At 36.3% G+C, this 21,805-nt stretch overlaps 1 protein-coding gene across 2 annotated transcripts in view; it reads left to right on the top strand.

Moving 5' to 3' along the window:
- NDUFAF2 (NADH:ubiquinone oxidoreductase complex assembly factor 2) overlaps positions 1-21,805 on the top strand; it is a 226,227-nt gene that overhangs the window by 190,283 nt on the left and 14,139 nt on the right. Inside the window, exon 4 of one of the 2 annotated variants that reach the window (XM_027863486.1) lies at positions 8,445-8,624. The exons of the other annotated variant lie outside the window; for it this stretch is intronic. Coding sequence (XP_027719287.1) covers positions 8,445-8,600 — 156 coding nt within the window. The 3' untranslated portion in view covers positions 8,601-8,624. Of the gene's footprint in view, positions 1-8,444; positions 8,625-21,805 lie in introns of those variants that run through there. 2 annotated transcript variants of the gene reach the window in all.

Raw genomic sequence — 21,805 nt, 5'->3', positions numbered from 1 at the left:
AATTTCAGGATTAGTATTCATTAGTGGTATTGCTCTATTGCTCTTCTTTTCTGTATCCCTCTCTGGTTTAGGTTTTAGTGGTGAGATTTAGAAGATAGGGGTGCTGGAACCCCAAAATCATAACATGTGGGTCCTACCTGAAAGAATTCAACCCAAGCCTTCTTTTAGCCAAAGACAAGGTTTACTAAAGATGAACCATATAGGCCAGACTTTTAAGGAATCTGAACATTTGTGATGCTTGTAAGGACAAGCAGGATGAGGAAATATAACCCAGGGCTATAGACAATAGAGAGCTAGGCTTAATTAGAGTAACAAAGAACTGGGAGAAAGGACCTAGACAAATAAGGAAAGGTCAGTTGAGTGGATTATAGTCTCAGGCAATTGCTTGAGACTTCTTTGACCAAGTAAGTGAGTTCAAGGAAAGTTTAAGGGTTTTCTGGGGCCCATTGACAAATGGGACCCAAATTCTTTTGGGGGTAAGTGGCAAAGATCTCAGCTTGGGCCTATACCCCATCATTAGGACTATATTTGCCTCATAAAAGGAGTTTAATAGAGTACTTTCTTTCTCTGGTTTTGAAAATAGTTTTTATAATATAGGTATTATTATTTTAAACTTTTATAGAATTCTACAAAAGCATAAGGACCAGTTTTTTCCTTTGGTAGTTCCTTTATATCTAATGCTGCTTCTTTTTCTGAAAGTTGGTTATTTAAAATCTCAATTTATGTTCTATTTACTTTGAGTATTTTATGTTTCTGTTGGTAGTCCTCTATGGTTTTTGTGCTTTTAGTTTTGTTGGCATTATAATTATATACAGTAGGTTCTTTTTTTATTTTTATTATTTTAATTTCTTTTTATTATATTTACATATTTATTTGATATGTTTATGTATAAATAAATGTTTATATATAAATTATACATTTATTAATATATTATTTATATATTTATACATAGATTATCTATTTATTAATATATTATTTATACATGCTCTTATATAAATATTTCTATTAATAATATTTTTATTATTTTTATTTCTGTAGTCTTGTGATTTTACCTCGTTCTTTTTTAAAAAATTTTGTGGATTTCATATTCTGCCTTTTAAATCAGATTAGCTAAAGGTTTATCCTTTTTTAGTCTTTTCAAAGAAGCAAGTTTTAGTTTTGTTTATCAATTCTGTAGTCTTTGTTTTCCAATTTGTCATTTCTCCTCTGATTTTCAAGATATCCTATTTTTGCTTATTTTGGATTTATTTGGTTTTTAACTGCATATTCAGTTCATTGATCCTCTCCTTTTCTATTTTATTAGGGTGTGATTTTAAGGATAAAATTTTTCACCTTAGGACTGCTTTAGATGGATCCCAGAATCCTATGTTCCTGGCACTGGGCTAAGTACTAGGGACACAAATAAGAAAAAGAAAAACAACTCCAGCCCTGAAGGGAGCTTACAATCTAATGGGGGAAGACAATGTACAAAAGGAAGCTGAAAGGAGCAGAAGGATGGTATTGGGGAGAGGAAGAATGGAGGAATTATCACACATAAAAGAGGTGCCCAAGGAAGGTTTTACAGTGAATGAGAAAATGCTTGAATCTCATTCATATAAACTGATTCAAAGAGGGAAGAAAAAAGTGTGTGTGTCTGTGCGTGTTCACATACACACACACACACACATATACACACACTCAGTTGGGAATAGAAATCTATCCTATCCAATAGGTAAATAGGAGAGGAAAGGAATAAGAGAAAAGGAGGGGAATAATGACAGTGGGAGGATAGATTAAGGGAAAAAGTGGTCAGAAGCAAAACAGACTTGGGGAAATACACAGTAATCTTAATCGTGAATGTGACTGGGATAAATTTGTTAGCAGTCTAGGGGTGCTGGGAACCTTGAAATTCAAGGGCAAAAATCACAGGTCCTGCCTTGAAAGAATTTGACTCAAGCCTTCTTTCAGTCAGAGACAAGGTTTATTAAAATACCAGTTGGGGTGGGTATGATTCCTAGTGAGTCTGTGCTATTGGCCAGATTTAAGAATCTGAGCAATTTAATGGAGGAAAGATGGACCTTTTATACAGAAAGCCTGTGGGAAGATCTGGATGTGATCTAGGAGTGGACATAATAGTCTAGAATGACTGGGAGGTAACAAAGAAGGTGGTCTAGATGGAATTAAGGGTGGAAAGTGGCTGGAGGATCAGGAAGTAACAGACAATGAAGGGCTTGGCTAGGTTAGAGGTAACAGATAATTGGAGATTGGGGCAGGGTCAGAGCCACAATGAAAGGACAGTTGAAAGGATTATACTGAAATGAGCCTCAGGGGAATGCCAGAGCCTTATGGGAAAAGGGGAGTGGGGAGGGGTTTTCCAAGACCAGTACTCCATCAAACACGCATGAAATGTAAGAGGATAGCAGAGTGGATTAGAAATCAAAATCCAACAATATGCTGCTACAAGAAGCACACTTGAAACGGAGACACACTCACAGAGTTAAAATAAGGGGCTGGAGCAAATCTATTTTGCTTCAGCTGAAGTGAAAAAGACTGAGATAGCAATCATCTCAGACAAAGCAAAAGCAAAACCAAACCTAACTAAAAGTGATAATCAGAAATACTACATTTTGCTAAAAGGTACCATAGACAATGAAATAATATCAATACTAAACATATATGTATCACATGACAGAGTATCCAAGTTATTAAAGGAAAATTTAAATTAGTTACAGAAAGAAATAGACTAGTGGGGGACCTCAACTTTCCCCTCTCAGAGCTAGATAAATCTAATCATAAAATAAATAAGAAAGATATTAAGGAGATGAATAGAATTTTTAAAAAGTTAGATATGATAGACCTCTGGAGAAAAATGAATCTGAATAGAAATCAGTATACTTTTTTTTCCTCAGCTATACGTAGCACATTTACAAAAACTGACCACGTATTAGGTCATTAAGAACTTTACAAACGAATCTGGAAAAGTCAAAATATTAAAGGCACCCTTTTCAGACCATAATGCAATAAAAATTACATTCAATAAAGGGCTATGGAAGCATAGATTAAGAATTAATTGGAAATTATAATGAATGGGTTAGAGAACAAATCACAAAAACAGTCAATAATTTTATTAATGACAACATTAAGACAACACACCAAAATTTGTGAGATGCAGCCAAAGCAGTACATAGGGTAAATTTTATATCTCTAAATGCTTACAACTGTAAAAGAGAAAAAGTGCAAATCAATGAATTGGGCATGCAACGAAAAAAAATCTAGAAAATGAACAAATTAAAAATCCCCAATTGAACACCAAAATGAAAATCCTGAAAATCAAAGGAGTATAAATTAATTAAATTAATTAAATTAAATTAAATAAATTAATAAAAATGAAAGTTTTAAAAAATTGAACAGAAAAATAAAAGAAGGAGCCACTTTTACAGGGTGGGGCGGGGTAGGGAACAATAAAATAGATAAACCATGGGTTAATTTGATTTTTAAAAAGAAAGAATAAAATCAAATTACCAGTACTAAAAATGAGAAGGATGAATGCACCACCAATGAAGATGATATTAAAGCAATTATGAGAAGCTATTTTACCTAATTATATGCCAGTAAAACTAACCATTTAAGTGGAATAGATGAATATTTATAAAAATATAAGTTGTCCAGATTAACAGAAGAAGAAATAGAATATCTAAATAACCCTAAATTGAACAAGTCATCAAGGAGTTTTTTTACGAAAAAAATCCCCAGGGCCAAATGGATTTACAAATGAATTCTAACAGATATTTAAAGACAATATTATATAAACTCTTTGAAAAAATAAGTAAACAAGGAGTTCTACCAAATTCCTTTTATGACACAAATATGGTTTTAATACCTAAACCAGGAGAAAAAAAGGGAAAGAGAGAAAACTATAGGCCAATTACCATAATTAATACTGACACAAAAATTTTAAATAAAATACTACCTAGAAAATTATAACAGTATATCACAAAGATCATATACTATGACCAGGTGGGATTTAAACCTGAAATGCAGGGTTGGTTCAATATTAGGAAAACTATAAGCATAATTGACCATATCAATAACAAAAAATAATAATAATATGATTATCTCAATAGACACAGAAAAGGCCTTTCACATAATACAACACCCATTCCTATTAAAAACACTAGAAAGCATAAGAACAAATGGATTCTTTCTTAGAGTGATAAGTAGTATCTATCAAAAATGTAGAGAAGCATTATCTATAATGAGGATGAACTAGAATCCTTCCCAATTAAGATCATTGGTGAAGCAAAGATGTCCATTATCACCACTGTTACTCACTATTGTATTAGAAACGGCTAGCTGTAACAGTAAGACAAGAAAAAGAAATTGGAGGAATAGAAATAGGCAATGGTGAAACAAAACTACTACTCTTTGTAGATGATATGATGGTATACTTAGAGAACCAAAAACCTAGTTGAAACAATTAACAACTTCATCAGAGTTGCAGTTTATAAAATAAATTCCCACAAATCATGAGCATTTCCATATGTTAACAACAAAACCCAGCAGGAAGAGGTAGGAAAATTCCATTTAAAATAACTGCAGACAATGTAAAATGCTTGGGAGTCTACCTGGCAAGAGAGACCCAATTAAGATAGAAAGAAAAACTGAGCCTTTATTGAATTCATTGAGGAAGAAGGGAGAATGACCTTGAGATCATTAGATGAGAGCAAGAATCTGGAATTGATGATAAAATTTGGTGGGATTTTTAAAAGAATAGAGATTGCTGGATGATGGCAATAGAAGAAGAACCTGGACATGGTAATGCTGACTTTGCCTACTTGGAGGTGGGAAGTGGGAAGGAAGAGAAGGAGAATAGCCAAGTCTGGAGATGGTGATAGGAGATGATGTCTTTAGGAGAAAGCTGGGCTTCAGTGTGTTTCAGAATATGAAGCAAGAGATTAAGGTAAAGGGCAATTTGTTTACAATGGAGATGGGGTTTGAATTTCTGAGGGATGACAGACCTGGACGGCAGATGAAGGTGGAAACTGAGCTGGTTAGGAAGGAAAGTATGGGAAAAGATAGCAGGAAGAAGGTTTTTGCCCTGGCTCAGAGGTTCTGATTCACAGAGATTAGAAGAGCACAAAGTAGGGTTTCATTTTGTTTCGTTTTGTTTTGTTTAGCTATAGGACTGGGGAAGTACAAGAAGTACAAAGTGTGGAAAGCCTGTGGACTGAATCAGCCTCCAGATTCTAATTAAGGAGGGAAAGAAGAAAGGGAAAGGGAATAAGCATTTACATAACACTTATTATGAGCCAGTGACTATGGTAAGTGCTTCACAAAGACTGTCTCATTTGATCCTCACCACAACCTTGTGCTAAGTGCTGTTTTTATCCCTATTTATATTTGAGGAAACTGAGGCACAGAGGTTAAGGAACTTGCCCTGGGTCCCATAGCTAATAACTATCTGAGGCTGAATTTGAACTCAGGTCTTCCTGACTCTGGCCCAGCTTTCTATTCACTGTACCACCTAGATGCCTCATAATTAGAATTTTGATGTGAAGGTAGCCTGATAGATCTCATTTCCCAGGTAGAGAAGGGCTCTTATTCAGGGGAAAGGGATAGGATTGTGAGTGTGGACAACAAACTTTATTGTTGCTACAGGTAGGGTACCTGAAGTTCAGGAAGTAGGCTTATTCACAACCCATGTCATAGTTTCCTCAATTGCTTGCAGTGATTAGGAGGTATGTGTACATTTAAAACATTAAATTGACTACATATGCAACTCTCTGGTTGCATGATGAGAAAAGCAAACATTGATTTTGTATTTTATAAATTGATTTCACTCTATAATTGATCCTATTCTGTAACCTTATTCTGTATTCTACATAATCTAAGCTTTTTCTTTGTCTCTGAGTGAAGCTCCTGAGTTCAAAAGTTCAGTCTTCCTCTCTCACAGTTAGATACCAAAGTTTATTTTCCCTATTGATTAGTTTTAGTTAAAGAAAAAACTCAGAACTATGTTTAGAAGATTAATACTTTCATAAAACGCTGGAAGGCAACTGTTATCCTAGCACTACCTGCAAATTACTTTGTGCCAAAGAAACTTGTTACCCCTCATAATTTCAGCTCCTGAGAAACTCTGTGACATCTGTGTGCTGTCTTTGAGAGTGGACAAGCTGAACTTGCCCCATCTTAGCCTCATCCTTGCCCAATTAAAAGTGGTCTTATCTCATTCCCAGGTGCCAGTGAGTCTTCTATCCCTTGTCCACTATTAATGGCCTTGAGATGTAACTGGGTCATAAATCCATAAAGCATTTTCTAAGACAGAAAGGAGTAGTCTTAGTCCCATGTGTGTGTAAACCACTTCCCTTAATGTAACAAATCGTGTTGCCCTCACTCTCATGATGCTGCCAGCCCCATCACCATTTGTATGATTTCCTCACCTTTTCTGTTTTGTTCTTTGTTCTATGCCTATAAAAAGGAGTTGCATCTTCAATTCTTTGTCTTTTGGCTAAACTGAGGCAAGCCATTGGACCTGCTTTAATAGGTATATGCCCAGTTAATAAATTATTAAATTGCTCAGAGAAAACATGGCTCAGGCATTTCATTTGTGAAAATGACAAGAGTAAGGAATGATGACAGGTAGACAGCTCGAGTGTTCACTGATATGGTCAAAATGTTAGGAAAAAGTAAGGAGATTCGTAGGCACATTGAGTGGACCCCCTGTGGCAAATTTGTAGGAAGATATGGTTAAGAGTAGCATAGAATGGGCAGGTATGGGTGGGATTCAATCTATGTCTTTTGAGGAAGCTTCCAAATGAATTAGATCACAGATCCATTTGAGCATAAAATTAGCCAAGCTAATTTAGTCACAACACATTGAAGTTTAAAATACACTTGCAGATCTCTTAGATGCTGGTCCACATGTCTAAAATATGAAACACTTCTGAAAATAAGGAGATAAAGGGATCAAGAAAATTTTGGAGCCAGATAGAGGAAATTAAGCACATATTAATATTGAGTGATTCCTCCCTGAAAGAATTTTAATATGTAATTTCATTTTTAGTATTTTAGAGGAGAAAATATTACTAGCATCAGATTCTTCTTTTGTAATCTCTATCTTGTGTGGAAAGAATACCAGTGGTCAATAGAATACAGTTTGGAAATTACTGGTATGGTACATTATTTATAATGTATATAGTTTAAAATTTGAATCTGGTTGAAAAGTTGAAGGCATTTAATTATGTATAACTGTGCAAAAATTACTTATGCTTGGATGAGAGAAAGAAAGCGAAGGTATTGTTCAGATGCTGGGTTCACTGCTTTTAATGGTTGATGGCTTCCCTTCTATTTTGCCATGCAAACTTAGAGAGCCCTCTGCACCCTTTCCCTGCAAAAAAGTATTGTATTTAATGCAGTGTTTTATGGCACCATAGAGGTCTCAGAAACTTCCTACAGTTATTCCTTGTTAAATGAGCAGAACCAATAAAGCACCCAAAGATGCTCCTTTGACTTTCTGATTGGTCTCTTGAGGCACCTTCAGCCTTTCATACCTTACAGAAATTGCTTGGTCTTACAAATTTAGACTCAAATGTAAATGTAGTGTTTTATGAAGCTGTGGAAGTCTCTGATAACTCTTTACAATTACCCCTCATTGGATTAACAGAACTACTATGGCTGCCTCACAGAAGCTATAATGATAATTGTGACTTCCTCCTCTGTATCTTAGAATCAGGGATTCATAGACTCTCATTTCATAATTACCTCAGCTAGTCCTGTCCATACCTGAGCTAGACTCTCCTCTACAACATCTCCAATAAGTAATCATCCAACTTTGAATAACTCCAGTGATGGGGAACTCACTACTTGTTGAGACAACCTATGCTATCTTTGTTGTTCCATTGTTTCAATCACGTCCAACTCTTCATGACCCCATTGAGGTTTTCTTGGCAGAGATACCAAGGTGATTCGCCATTTCCGTCTCCAGCTCATTGTACAGATGAGGAACTGAGGCAAACAGGATGACTTGCCCAGGATCATGTAGCTATTAAATGTCTAAGGCCAAATTGGAACTCGGGAAGATCAGTCTTTCTGACTCCAGGTCCCTTGCTCTATCCACTGTGCCACCCAGCTGCCTTAGCACACCTACCTTTGCACCACACTAATTGTTAGGAAGTTTTTCTTTTTATTGAGATGAAATCTGCCTCAATACAACTTCTACTCATTGATCTTATATCTGCCCTATGGAGCCAAACAAAACAAGGATGGCCTTAAGCAAACTATTTAACCTCTCTAGACTTCAATCCCCTTATTAGTACAATGTGGGGATTGTACCAGATGACCTCTAAGGTCCCTTCTAGCTCTAAAAATCAGTAAGTCTACAAATCTGGAGTCTCTCTTCTCCATGACATCTCTTGAAGTATTTGAAGACAGCTGTCATATCCTTTCTGTGTTTTTTTTTCTTCTAGATTGAATGTTCCCAGTTCCATCAATCTTTGTGTGCCATGGTTTTACATCTTTTCTCCCTTCTAATCTTCTGGACACACTCCAGCTTGTTAATGTCAAGGCAGCGTGAAATAGAGGAAAGAGCAGTGAACTTAGAGTCTGGAGACCTTCCTGAGTGACCTTGGGCAAGTTATTTTACTGCTGTGAGACTCAGTTTCTTCTTCTGAAAGATGGGGATTATAAAATTTGCTCTACCTACCTGACAAAACTGTTGTAAAAGTATATTATAAAGCTTAACGTGCAATAATAGATATGATTTTTACCATTATTAAGATATGGTACAGAGACCTCAATACAGCATTCTCCACGTAGTTTAATTAGGATTCCAACCTACCCTATTCTGAATGCTCTACCTCTATTAATGCAGCATTGCATTAGCACATATTGTCTTGGGGGGGGGAATAGGGGTAAGAAAATAATTAGATGACTGCCAGTCCAATGCTTAAAACCTTCCAGGTGAGACTATATAAAACTTTGTGCTTACTGTATTCGTCTGAGTAAAGGCCATGCCTTTCCCCAACATTTGTTTTTTGTTTTTGTTTTTTTACAAAGTCTTAGTTCAACTGCAATCCCTGTGTGACTAACTTTTGTCCTCTCTGCCACTGGCGTCATGGTAAGAGGTAGGAATCCTACACCCACTAATTGTGGATTATTTTTTCAAGGAATTTAGCAGAAAAGAGGAGGACAGACAGAATGAAATATGTATAAAAACAAGATATATATATAAGATAAATTGAAGATAATAAAAAAGCAGAAGACACTAGCATTAAGGGAGATCACAAAAATCTCATAAGAGATAAGACTTTAGCTGGGCCTTGAAAGAGGCCAGGAGGTGAAGATAAGAAGAGAGAGTATTCCAGACCTGAGAAACAGCCAGCAAAAATGTCTGGGGTCTGGAGATTGAGTGTCTTTTTGAGGAACAGTAAGGAGGCCAGTGCCACTGCATCACAAGGTACACAGTGGAGGTGGTGGGAATAAGATGTAAGAGGACTGGAAAGCTTGGACGGGCTGAAGTTATGAAAGCTTTTGAATACCAAACAGAGGATTTTATATTTAATTTTGGAGGTGATAGGTAGCCATTCAAGTTTATTGAATTGGCAGGGAGCAGGGATGATATGATAGGAACTGCACTTCAGAAAAATCACTTTAGTGACTGAATGGAGGATGGATTGGAATAGAGAGAGATGAGGCAGACAGACCCACCAGGATGCTATTGCAGTAATGTAGGCAATGATAATGAGGGCCTGCACTAAAGTGGTGACAGTGACAGAGGATAAGGATGCAGCAAAAAAAAAAGAGAGAGAGAAGGAGTAGTCAGGTAGGAAAAAAAAAAACAAAGGCAGAATAGAATTACAAAAACATAGCTATGAGATAATATACAAGAGGGGAAGTTAGTCAACAATGCCACATGCTGCAGAAAGGTCGAGAAGACTGAGGATTGAGAACAGGCCATTAAATTTTGACATTGAGAGGTCAGTGGTAACTTTGGAGAAAGCAATTTCAGTTGAGTGATGAAATTTTAAGCCAGATGACCTAGAGTTAGAAGGTGGGAGGAGAAATGAAGCCACCAATTGTAGAAGAATAAAAGAAGAGGGCTGTAGGTTAGTAATTTGCAGGAATGGTAAATCAAATGATCTTGATTGTTTTTAAGGATAGGGCTCACTTGGGCTTTTTGTAGTCAAGAGGGCAAATTTTTGTTTTCTGATGCCCTTCAAGCCCCTTCCCCTACACTGGACACTCAGACTTCTTTCTGTCTGTCCCTCTAGAAGACGGCTACAGAGATCTGAACTTCAGTGTTAATTCAGTGATAATTCTTTCACAGAACTTGCTACATTTCAGAGGCGTTTTATTCCTGTGCAGAAAATGCAGTGCTCTGGCATTGGTTGGGAGCAGCTGCCCTTCCCATAGACAGCACTATGAATCATCTATACTTTCTTTTTGGTCCTTCAGGATTTCTGAACCAGGGCAAATTGTTTGTGGAATCCAGTCCCTAGGAGTCTCCATGGCCCTGGCCGGGCTGGCCTTCATGGTATCCTACTTAGTGATACTAGCTACCCAGTAGGCCATACCCTGCTTCATAGAAAATATGGAGCTCCCTATAGAATTATCCAAAGCAGTTCTTTTAGGAGTTCTGTGAGATACCTTTGACGTCCCTTAGAGATCTGAGATGGCCAACCGGTGGATTCACCAGCTCTGGCAGTGTCAAGAGACCACAGTAGAAAACCCATCACTTCTAGACCCTAAGTCAAGATATGACACAGACTACTCCTGTTCTTGTTGAACAGGAGTTCAACAGGAGTTCAATTTTTGAAGTCTCAAAAATGTGCACCCATAATGAAGTAGACCAGATGGGCATGATTATCAACCTACCCATTTTTATGTGACCATGTATGTATCTCAAGTCCTACCTATCTGACTATGTGTATATGTCAAGCCCGGCCTTTGGCCATAACTAAAATCATGGGGATCTTCCAACATTCTCCCATGAGAAACATCTTGCATAGTATGTTGTAAGCCAGTATAGCTTGTGGGATACCAGGTCCATCCCAATCCTCCTGCCCACCCCTGGGGTTCCAACAGGACAGGTAGACACCCACCACCTACCACCATTCCTCATATCACATCCCATCCAGGCCCCTCAGTAGTATAAGTCTTGACCATTGTCACCTTAGGTTCTCCCTGTAAATATTATGGACTTGGTATTCTGATCTTGAGTGAACAAGTACCCCATAAATCCTATACTGCCCAAATAGTAATCAAAACAGAGCTGGGTCAGAAAAAGGCATAGCAGACCTGATCCCTAACTGTGCTTAACAGGCTTGCACAATTGGGGTAGGAAATACATTCTGCCATGTAAGGCCAAAACTTTGGAGAAAAGATGGTATTGGAAAGCTATTTCATCAATATTCCTATTAGCATGCTTCTGTTCTAGTGTAGGCTTCTATCTTGAAATCTTTCTTACTGGTCCCCTGCTTTCCTACTTCCTTCTCATCCCTTGGTTTTAACATTCTAAGAAGCCCCAGCTCCTGACCCAGTCTGGCATCTGGTTTACCCTTACCCTTCTTTCCAAGAGGGGCAGGCTTTTCCTTAGCCCACATGATTGCCTCCTGGAATTTATCAGTTCTATAGGGATGTACTATGGGCCAACTTATAACCATTAGCCCAAAATTTCTACTTCTTCCTGCATTTGTTTCCTGCCTTTTGGCAAACTCCTAGTGAAAGAAAGTCTTATGCATTCCTTAGGGCTGTGTAATCTGTAGACTTCTTGCCCCCAGAGCTAGCTGCCTTGGCTTTCTCTGCCCCTCCCCCCATGGTAAAATGTAGAACAGATATACTGTCAAAACAGTAACCATCAGACACAAAATTCTAGTGTATTATATACATGATGTTATCATTTTTTTACAGACAGTCAGGTGGCACAGTGGATAGAGTGCTGGGTCTGGAGTCATTCCTGAGTTCAAATCTGGCCTCAGACACTTAGTAGCTGTGTGACCCTGGAAAAGTTACTTAACTCTGTTTGTCTCAGTTACCTCATCTGTAAGATGAGCTAGAGAAGGAAATAGCAAACCACTCCAGTATCTTTGCCAAGAAAGCCCCAAATGGAATCACAAAGTGTCAGAAACAACTGAATAACAACAAAATCATTTCTCTAGGAGCTAAGTTTCACACCTAGGACAACTATATACTCCAAATCTAGGCCAAAAACAAGGGGTCGAGAATAATGTCTTCAATGGGTGGCCCCAGTTGAATAGCTGTATAAACTAAGTATGATTTAATCCCTCCATAAAGTTTCTAAAGGAAGAGGAATGCTAGCCTTTCCATTCAATCAGTGGTTGAAAAAAAAACCGAAATTGTTCCTGAAAGTAAGAGAAGATTTGTATGGGATTGCTTGTCAAAGAAAATAGTTCATAGGAAGGGAAGAAGCAGTGGACTGAAAGAGGTGAAGATATTCAGACAATGTTAATTTGAGAGCAGCTGCAGAGAAATCAATATTACCTAACAAAAAAATAGTCGAATGGCTAAAATCCCTAGCCATTCATGATCTCCATGCAGATGTGTTTGTCAGGATTTCTACATAAGCATAGAGAAGCTGTTGCTGTTTCCTGCTAGTGGTGGTGATGGATTATTTGTTACTCCTTTTTTTTTTTCTGATACACAATTGAACAGGAACTTAAATCTAAACGTTGTACTTGAATGGCTCCCTGACGTACATACACTTCACAATTAATTCAAAATAAAGTTGCTTGAATGCTAGGAAACCCCATAAGATATATCTTTTTATTGAATAAAAGTAGTGAGGTGCACTTCTTTAGTCTGAAAGCAAAGGATATGATTGTGCCAGAATGAAAAACCTGTTGGTACGTGGCAGTTCAGTTTGTCAAACAAATCCTTAGATCTGCAAAACATTTACTGCCCTCATATATGCTTAGCAGTTTTGCTGTTGATTCAGTGAAGCTCAAAAGTTTTGTCAAAATTGGGAGTGCTGAAATTATTACTCACTAATGGTACATACACAATTTCAGGGAAATTCAGTGGGGTACAAAAAGAAATCTAGGGAAAAGACACTTTATATCAATTTTTATAATAATCAGTTGACCCAGAAATTGAGAGATATATTTAAAGTCTATATTTACTGAGAATTTTTATTTTAGATTTGTAATTGGTTGGATATTTTCACTAGGCATTAGATGACACAGTGGATAGAGCACTAGACCTGGAGTCAAGAAGACCTGAGTTCAAATGAGGCCTCAGGCATTTACTAGCTGTATCTGCGAAAGTCACTTAAGCCTCTGTTTGCCTCAGATTCCTCAACTGTTAAAGTGGGGCAATAATAGCATCTACCTCCCATTCTTGTTGTGAGGATGAAATAAGACATTTATAAAGCACTTAGCACAGTGCCTGGCATGTAGTAGGTGTTTAATAAATGCTTGTTCCCTTCCTCTCTGTAGGAAAAAAACATCTTTTATTAAGCACTTACTGTGTGCCAGAAACTGTGCCAGAAAGCATTGTGTCATTTAAATGTACTGTGAGGTGTATTGTAACTTCCTCTTACAATAGGTCGATTGGCATTTTGTCAGCTGATTAAAGGTTAGTTTTTTTTTTTATTGGATGATTTGGTTATAGATAGATTTTTGATAAAATAATAAACATCTTCAATTTTCTAAACCAACTGGAATGAAAACTTTATCAGTGCCAATAGATTTTAAAATGGAGATTCAGCATTTAAAAAAAAAACAGGGTAGGAATCTCAACTTCCTTTGCATGACCTTCTCGATCTGAGATGTTCTATCCATTTTTGCCCTGGGCATTTGCAGAGCGAAAATATACACTCGGAGAGAGAGTGCAAACATTTGCATACAAACTTGGAAAGAATGGAAGGAAAAATCAGACAGCATCTGAAAACAGTGGGACAAAGCATGCTAAAATATGCCAAGACAATGACATAAAAATCTTTGTTGGGAGCCGCAAAGGAAAAAGGAAAGGAAAGTACACAGTTGGAAGATTATGAAGTTATAGTACACAGCAAGACTTCTTCACACTTGGATTTCCGAACAGCTTTTATTGATGTCCGTAACTGCTCCATTTTAGAATGTGAAGTAAATTTTTCCTAAAGTAATTAAGAAAAATTCTCTCAGCACGTGTTTCCACATTCAAATTCATTTCTGGATAAGAAAGCAGTTATACCTCTCTTCCAGCTGTGTAATGTGAACAGAGTTGCTTTTATGAAGAAGGATATCATGAAAATGTCTTTTAACAGCAGATGGTGCTTTGTTGACCTAGGAGAGCAGTATTCAACATGTTTGTAGCATGGCATTCTCATGCACTCTTAAATGTGTTAATTCACTAGCTTTGCACAGTGAAATCTGGTGCATTAATGGTTGTATGTGAGGCATCATTCACTTGTCTCATGTGTGTCTTGTGACCTGTCCTTGCTAATTAAAAAGAGATCAGAGGCAGTGACATCAGTGCATTCCTTTAAAAAAAAAAGTACAAAGTCACAGATGAGAGTAGTTTTATGAGATTATTACTGGCTTAACAACATTGTTACAAGTGTTTCCTGCCACCCTGAGATAGATATTGTTATTTTCAAATAATTCAGTAACTCTTTCATTGCCTTACAGAACTTCAAGTTCCCATTTTTAAAGGCATCATAACATATATGTGGATGTGAATATGTGTGTGTGTACACATATATATATATATATATATACATATATATGAAAGAATCTAAAATTTAGATCATTACTGCTATCATGTATTGGGTTGCCCCTGACACTGAGACTTTGCCTCCCCCATTAGACTGTGAGCTTCTTGAGAGCAGGGACTATCTTCTACCTTTCTTTGTATCCTCAGTATTTTGCACAGTGCCTGGCACACCATAGGTGCTTCATAAATGTCTATTGATTAGCTGACCTGTTTAGTTGAACAATAAAAGAACCGAAATCAACAGGCCATCTTTATGTCTGCCCATTATTTGGAGGTGTATAGAACTATTTCATTTATGACTTTATAGAAGACTTCTTTAAACATTAATTTGGTGAGATAATCATTAATTCACTGGATGAGGAACAGTGTCCTTAATACCCTTCTTTTGTGTACCTTTTTTTTTTCCCATCAACTCTAAGGATTCTCAGTATCTAAAAGAAGGTCCCCCTCCCCTTTTTTTCATTTAATAGTATTTTATTTTTTCCAATTAGTAAAGATAGATAGTAAGGATAGTTTTCAATATTCATTTCTGTAAGATTTTGAGTTCCAAATTTTCCTCCCTCTCCCCTCCCCAAGACAGCAAGCAATATGTATAGGTTATACAAGTACAAGCATGTTAAACATATTTCCACATTAGTCATGTTGTGACAGAAGAATCAGAACAAAAGAGAAAAACCATGAGAAATAAAAAAAAAACAAAAAAGTGAAAATAGTTTGCTTCGATCTGCATTCAGACTCCATAGTTATTTCTCTGGATGTGGATAGAATATTCTATCATAAGTCTTTTGGAATTGTATTGGATCATTGTATGGTAAGTCTACCATAGTTGATTATTTCACAATGTTGCTCTGTACAATGTTCTGGTTCTGCTCACTTCACAGACCATCAGTTCATGTAAGTCTTCCAAATTTTTCTGAAATCTTCTGAAATCTTTCTTATAGCACAATAGTATTCCATTACATTCATAATACCACAGCTTGTTCAGCCATTCCCCAATTAATAGAAATCCCCTCAATTTCTAATTCTTTGCCACCACAAAAAGAACTGCTATAAATATTTTTGTACATGCGGGTCCTTTTCCCTTTTTTATGATCTCTTTGGGATACAGACCTAGAAGTGGTATTGCTGAGTCAAAGGGTATGCACAGTTTTATAGCCCTTTGGGCATAGCTCCAAATTGCTCTCCAGAATGGTTGGATCAGTTCATAACTCCACCAACAGTGCATAGTTTTCCCATTTTCCATCTTCTCCAACATTTATTATTTTCTTTTTCTGTCATATTAGCCAATCAGATAGGTGTGAGGTGGTACCTCAGAGTTGTTTTAATTTGCATTTCTCTAATTAATAGTGATTTAGAGAATTTTTTCATATGAATATAGATAGCTTTAAATTCTTCATCTGAAAACTGCCTGTTCATATCTTTTGACCATTTATCAAATGAGGAATAACATGTATTCTTATAAATTTGATTCATTTCTCTATATATTTTAGAAATTAGGCTTTTATCAGAAACACTGGCCATAAAAAAATGTTTCCCAGCTTTCTGTTTTCATTCTAATCTTGGTTGCATTGATTTTGTTTGTGCAAAACCTTTTTAATTCAATGTAATCAAAATGATCCGTTTTACATTTCATAATGTTCTCTATCTCTTTTTTGGGCATAAATTCTTCCCTTTTCCATAGATCTTACAGGTAAATTATTCCTTGCTCTCCTAATTTGTTTATGGTATCACCCTTTATGTCAGAATCATGTACCCATTTCAACCTTATCTTCATATAGGATGTGAGATGTTGATCTATGCCTAGTTTCTGTCATACTATTTTCCAGTTTTCCCAGCAGTTTTTGTCAGATAGTGAGTTCTTATCCCAAAAGCTGGGTTTATCAAACAGTAGATTACTATAGTCATTTGCTACCATATCTTGTGTATCTAACCTATTCCACTGATCCACCACTCTATTTCTTAGTCCAAGTAGTTTTTATGAAGCAATTCCCTTTTCTACTGACTGTATGATAAAGGGTAATTTTCTTCATTAGTGCTGGAGAAGGCATTAGGAAGCCAAAAGCCTTTAATGGACATTTGGCATATATTTGAGATAAAATCTTTTCTAAGCAGGCAGCATCTATTGGCAAATAATGCTCTTACAAATGAAATGGGCAAATGCATACTATTGGTGAAAAACAAACTGTTACTTTGGAGCCTTCTATTTAAATGTGGGAAGAGAAGGAGGTGGAAGTGTTGTGTGTATACCTTTTGCAGCTGTATTGGAAAGAGTGAGGTACTGATGTAGCTAATATCCCAATGGTATGTATTACATCTAGAATTAGCATAATACTTATGAGAACATTTCCATCCCTACTCCAAAAGACAGACTGATTATGTCTCCATGGGAAGAACAGAAGCAGAGGTGACCACAAGATAGATATTCACTTTATCAGTAAAGCACAGATATGAAACTTAATGCTGACATCTGTCACAACAGCATGTGTACAAAATTATAAGATTAGGGTACATGTGGAGAGTGTAAGTTTGGAGTTTTTTATGTGCCCCATCATATTGCTGGAGCCGTCAACAGGAATATATTTTTAAGCACCTACTGTGTGCCAATCCTGTGCTAAGATTTGCGGAAACAAATCCATATACTGACACATTATTACAGTTTTGCAGCACACAGCCCTGACCAACAGCAGTATTCTTTTACTGTTCACAGATTGTCGTACTATTAACAGTCAATTAAAATTTTTCTGTCCACATTTTCCTAAAGAAAAAACCAAAAAAGGCACCTTATCAATGCCAATTTCTGTCTTGATTTTGGAATGACTAGTAAAATATCAAAAGTAAAACTAGCTAAGTGGCTACAATTTTCTTTTTATTGCTGGTAATTGCCTACTTTTCCTTTCAGTAAAAATAATTGTGTTTTTGTGCTTAACAGTACTTTCATTTGCTCATGTATATAAGTTGATTTGTTTTATTAAAGCACCACCTGTAGAACAATTAATAACTTTTGCTTTATGATTCGTTCATTTTAGCAGCATTTGGGGATTTAATAATTAAACTGGCTCAAGTTCAAAGAAAAAAAACTATACGCCAAAAATCTCTTGCCAGCAAAGAATATAAACAAAGCTTACAATTACCCCCTCAAATAACAAGAGATTAGTTAGTTGCTGATAGAAATATTTTGAAAAAATGCAGGACACAAGAAAGCATGTCAAAATAACAACACAGTCCACATTTTAATTATTGCAATTGTTCTAAGGGTGTTTTCAATAGAAGTGAATGTGAATAAATTAAACATGACATTGATTTGGCAGAGATCTGTAGTTGATTGGCAAGAACACATAGTAGGAACGAACAGCTTTTGCTAAAGTTGGCTGCTTTTCATTCTACTCGATTTCTTAGCAACCCCGGTTCTATCTTATAACATAAGTTACCCTTCTATACAAGCTCTCATTTGTTTAACCTTTTTAGTGGCTGTTCCCATCTTGGCAAGACTAAATTAACTTTCATTTGCTAATCTACCAGGAATTGCCTTGGGTGAGAACATTTAGTGCTTATCTGTGAGACCACCACCTCTCTTTTTTTCTTCTTTCTCACATTGACAGGGTGACCTAACATTTTAGCATTTCATCTTGGCAATTTAACTGGTAGAATGAGAAAATGCAGTTTAATTCTAGGCTTTAGAAATATTTTCAAAAATTAGCATCACCTGAGAGCTTGGTTGGCTTTAATTGTCTCTCAGCTGTGTAAGAAACTCACATTGTTGATGAATATTCAACTCTAATATTTAGAAACATGATTACACCACAGCCTTGCTCTCATCCTCTTGTGGAGAGACCCATTGTCTGGGTAAACCCATCTTAGTGAGAGGTTCGGGGTGCCCTTCAGGGTGACTGAGTCTTGATGGCAGAGGCCCAGAATGAACCCACTTTACAAACAAATCTCATTTTATATAGCAAGGAGTATTCCAGTGAATTTTCAGTTTAGAAGTCCTTTTTTTATTTTATTAACTATTTAATCTACAAAGATTACACTTATCCAAAAGTAGGCACAAACAAATTCTAAAGTTGTTTGATATGGTGTTTTTTTTATAATGTTTAAATATGATACCTGTAACTGAAAATTGTCTATGAATGAATATACATTAAATCACTCAGACAAAATGGTGAAATTTCTGCCAAATCATATGCAGTAAAAATTATATAATATATCTAATGGCACAAGAAAAAGATGTGAATTTATGACACATGTTTATTAATTAAAATAATTTAGAAGAGGGATGAGTTTCTTCAAGAGCAAAGCATTTATAGTACCATTTTCTTGAATGGACTTTTAGAAATATCATTCTGTCTCCAATAACATCAGTACTCGAGGGATCTCTGATTTCATTGATGTGAATATTTCTTCCACTGAAACAGATGGCAGCCCTGGTGACTTAGTAAATAGATAGTCTTTTAAGAATTGTTATGGCCAAAAAATTCATCACCCTATTGCCAACCTTAATGAGTCTCTGTGAACTTAGCTAAGCTAGTTCTTAGATAAGAGACATTTCATCTATCACTGTACTTGTGCTTGAGGTGTTTCAAACTTGATAATCAATCAGTCAGCAAGCATTTAGTAAGCACCTATTGTGTGTCAAATACTATGCTAGGGAAAAGTGAAATAGCCCCTGCCTTCAAGAAGCTTACATTCTATTGGAGGAGATGACATGTACATATATGATACAGGATAAATGCAAAATAAATGAGATAGTTTAGGGTGAGAGGGCCCTAGCATTTGGAAGAATCAGGAAAAGCTTCATTTAGGTGGTATCTGAGTTACAGCTTTAAGGAAGGAGTTTCTTTGAGGCAGAGGGGAGATGGCCATTACCAAGGCGTGGAAACAGAATATGGAATGCCACATGTAAGGAACAGTAAATAGGCCCAATTGAGTAGAATATAGAGTTTGAGAAGGGAGATAATATATAAGGAAGCTGTAAAGGCAAGTTGGGAGCAAGTTACTGAAAGGAATTATATTTTATCTTGGAAGCAACAGGAAGCCACTGGAATTTATTGAATAAAGAATTGACATGGTGAGATCTGTATTCTTGGATAATCATTTTAGTATCTGGATTAAAGTGGGGAGAGACTTGAGGAGAGACCAATTAGAAAGCCATTATAATTGTCCAGGAGAAGCATTATGAGTGTCCAAACTAGGGTAGTGGCTATGTCAGTAATAAGAAGGGGACAGATGCAAGAGGTGAAGATGTGAAGTGGGAATAGCAAGATCTGAGAACTTATATTACATGTGGAATGATGGAAGGTCAGCTAGAGGTTTCAGATCTGGGAGGCTGAAATGAAGGTAACTTCATTGCAAGGTCATAATAGAGAAGTTTAGAAGAGGAATTCAGGTTTGAGGGAGAAGATAGTTGTTTTGGATATATTGAATTTGGGGTGTCTATGGAACATCCAGTTCAAAATATTCAGTAGTTATTTGGTGATAGGGGACCTGGAACTCAGGAGAGAAACTAAACTGTATATACATTTGTACATCAGAAAATCATACATGGAGCTCAGACTCTGCTGACATAGCCTTCAAATACCAAGGGTCACCTCCATGTTCCAATGGAGCAACACAGTGGGATTTTTATAAAGGTCTAGTTCTGATACCTATTGAATTTTTTAAAATCTAATCCTCTAATTTCATAAATGAGAGGAATTCCCAGTATGGAAGCTGCCTTTCCATTATAGATCAGGTGATTCTTCCATAACTTATGTTCTTAAACAATTTTAGAAGACACTGAGAAATTAAGTGACTTGCCCTGGCTCTGCACCTTCCTACATGTGTAACCTTGGTCAAGTCACTTAACTCCTCTCTGCCTCAGTGTCCTTATTAGGAACATGAGGATATTGAACTTAGCAGCTAAACATCTTCATAGTTGTCATCTAGCACTTATTAACTGCCTATTACGTGCCAGGCGCTGTGCTAAGTACTAGAGATAGCCGCTGCTCTCAAGGAGCTCACCAGTTTAATGGAATTATACAGTCCATAGTATCATAGATTTAGAGCTGGAAGGGACCTCAAAGGCTATCTATGCCATTCCTCTCATTTTACAAATGAGGAAACTATGACCCAGAAATGTTAAGTGACTTGCTCAATCTATGATCCTGTGATTTGTGGTTATTTAGCCAGTATGTGTCAGAAATAGGACTAGACCTAGATCTTCTTGACTCCAAAATCTGTTTGTTCACCTAATTACCAGATACTTTATAATACTCAAATTGTAGCTATTTTTCTAGTCCCGGTTTCCATTTTCTGTATGTTAGTAAGATTTTATTTTATGCCCTAATTTTGTGAAATAATGGGTTTTAATTTCTTCTAAAAAATATTAAGGAACTTTATTGCCATGTCATAATTTTGGCTATAGCTAGATATCTTTGGCTCCCTGCCTTAACTCATCTCTAAAATACAATTTATTGTCAGCTATGCATTTAAATGGAGGGTATTAATTTGTTAAATATATAACATGAATAAATATTCATTTATATTTGGCTTTGGAACGTGTTTTGCACTTATATTTGAATGTGGATATCCATGGAATTCTGAAACCATATTTTAAGTCAAGCAGTGAAGCCACATTGTAAATATCCAACATAAAGAAATAGAAAGTTGTATTATTTTCCCATTCCATTTGTACCTCACTCCATACTGGTGTCAGTATTATTCCTCATCAGCAAAACCCCTCCCAGGGGCAAATTGATCTTATAATCCCCATCTCTCCATTCCCCTCCCTTAACTAAAAAAGAGAAAGAAAGAGATGTGTTCATCTTCCTTAGGTTTTGGGGGTATAGGAATGAAGGACATAAAAATTAAGTGTTTTGATTAAAAATGCCTTTTTATTCCAGTGTCTGCGAGATTATAGGCAAGTGAGAATAAATAGAAATGATGATATCAACAACAACAAAAAGTTAAAGAAGAAGTAGAAATAGAAATAATATGGCAAAAGATAAGGATAAATTATACCTTTTTTTATTAAAGAGGTGGTTCCCCCTTTTCTTGTCTTACTTCCCTCAATGATTTTTTTGAAATACACTTCAACTATCTTCAACAGTCAACATCATAGCACTAATAATAGAATTATTCA

Source organism: Vombatus ursinus, unplaced genomic scaffold (assembly GCF_900497805.2).
Source record: "Vombatus ursinus unplaced genomic scaffold, bare-nosed wombat genome assembly UNPS02014772.1, whole genome shotgun sequence".
Lineage (NCBI taxonomy): Eukaryota > Metazoa > Chordata > Mammalia > Diprotodontia > Vombatidae > Vombatus > Vombatus ursinus.
This window is presented reverse-complemented; position numbering and strand designations above follow the sequence as displayed.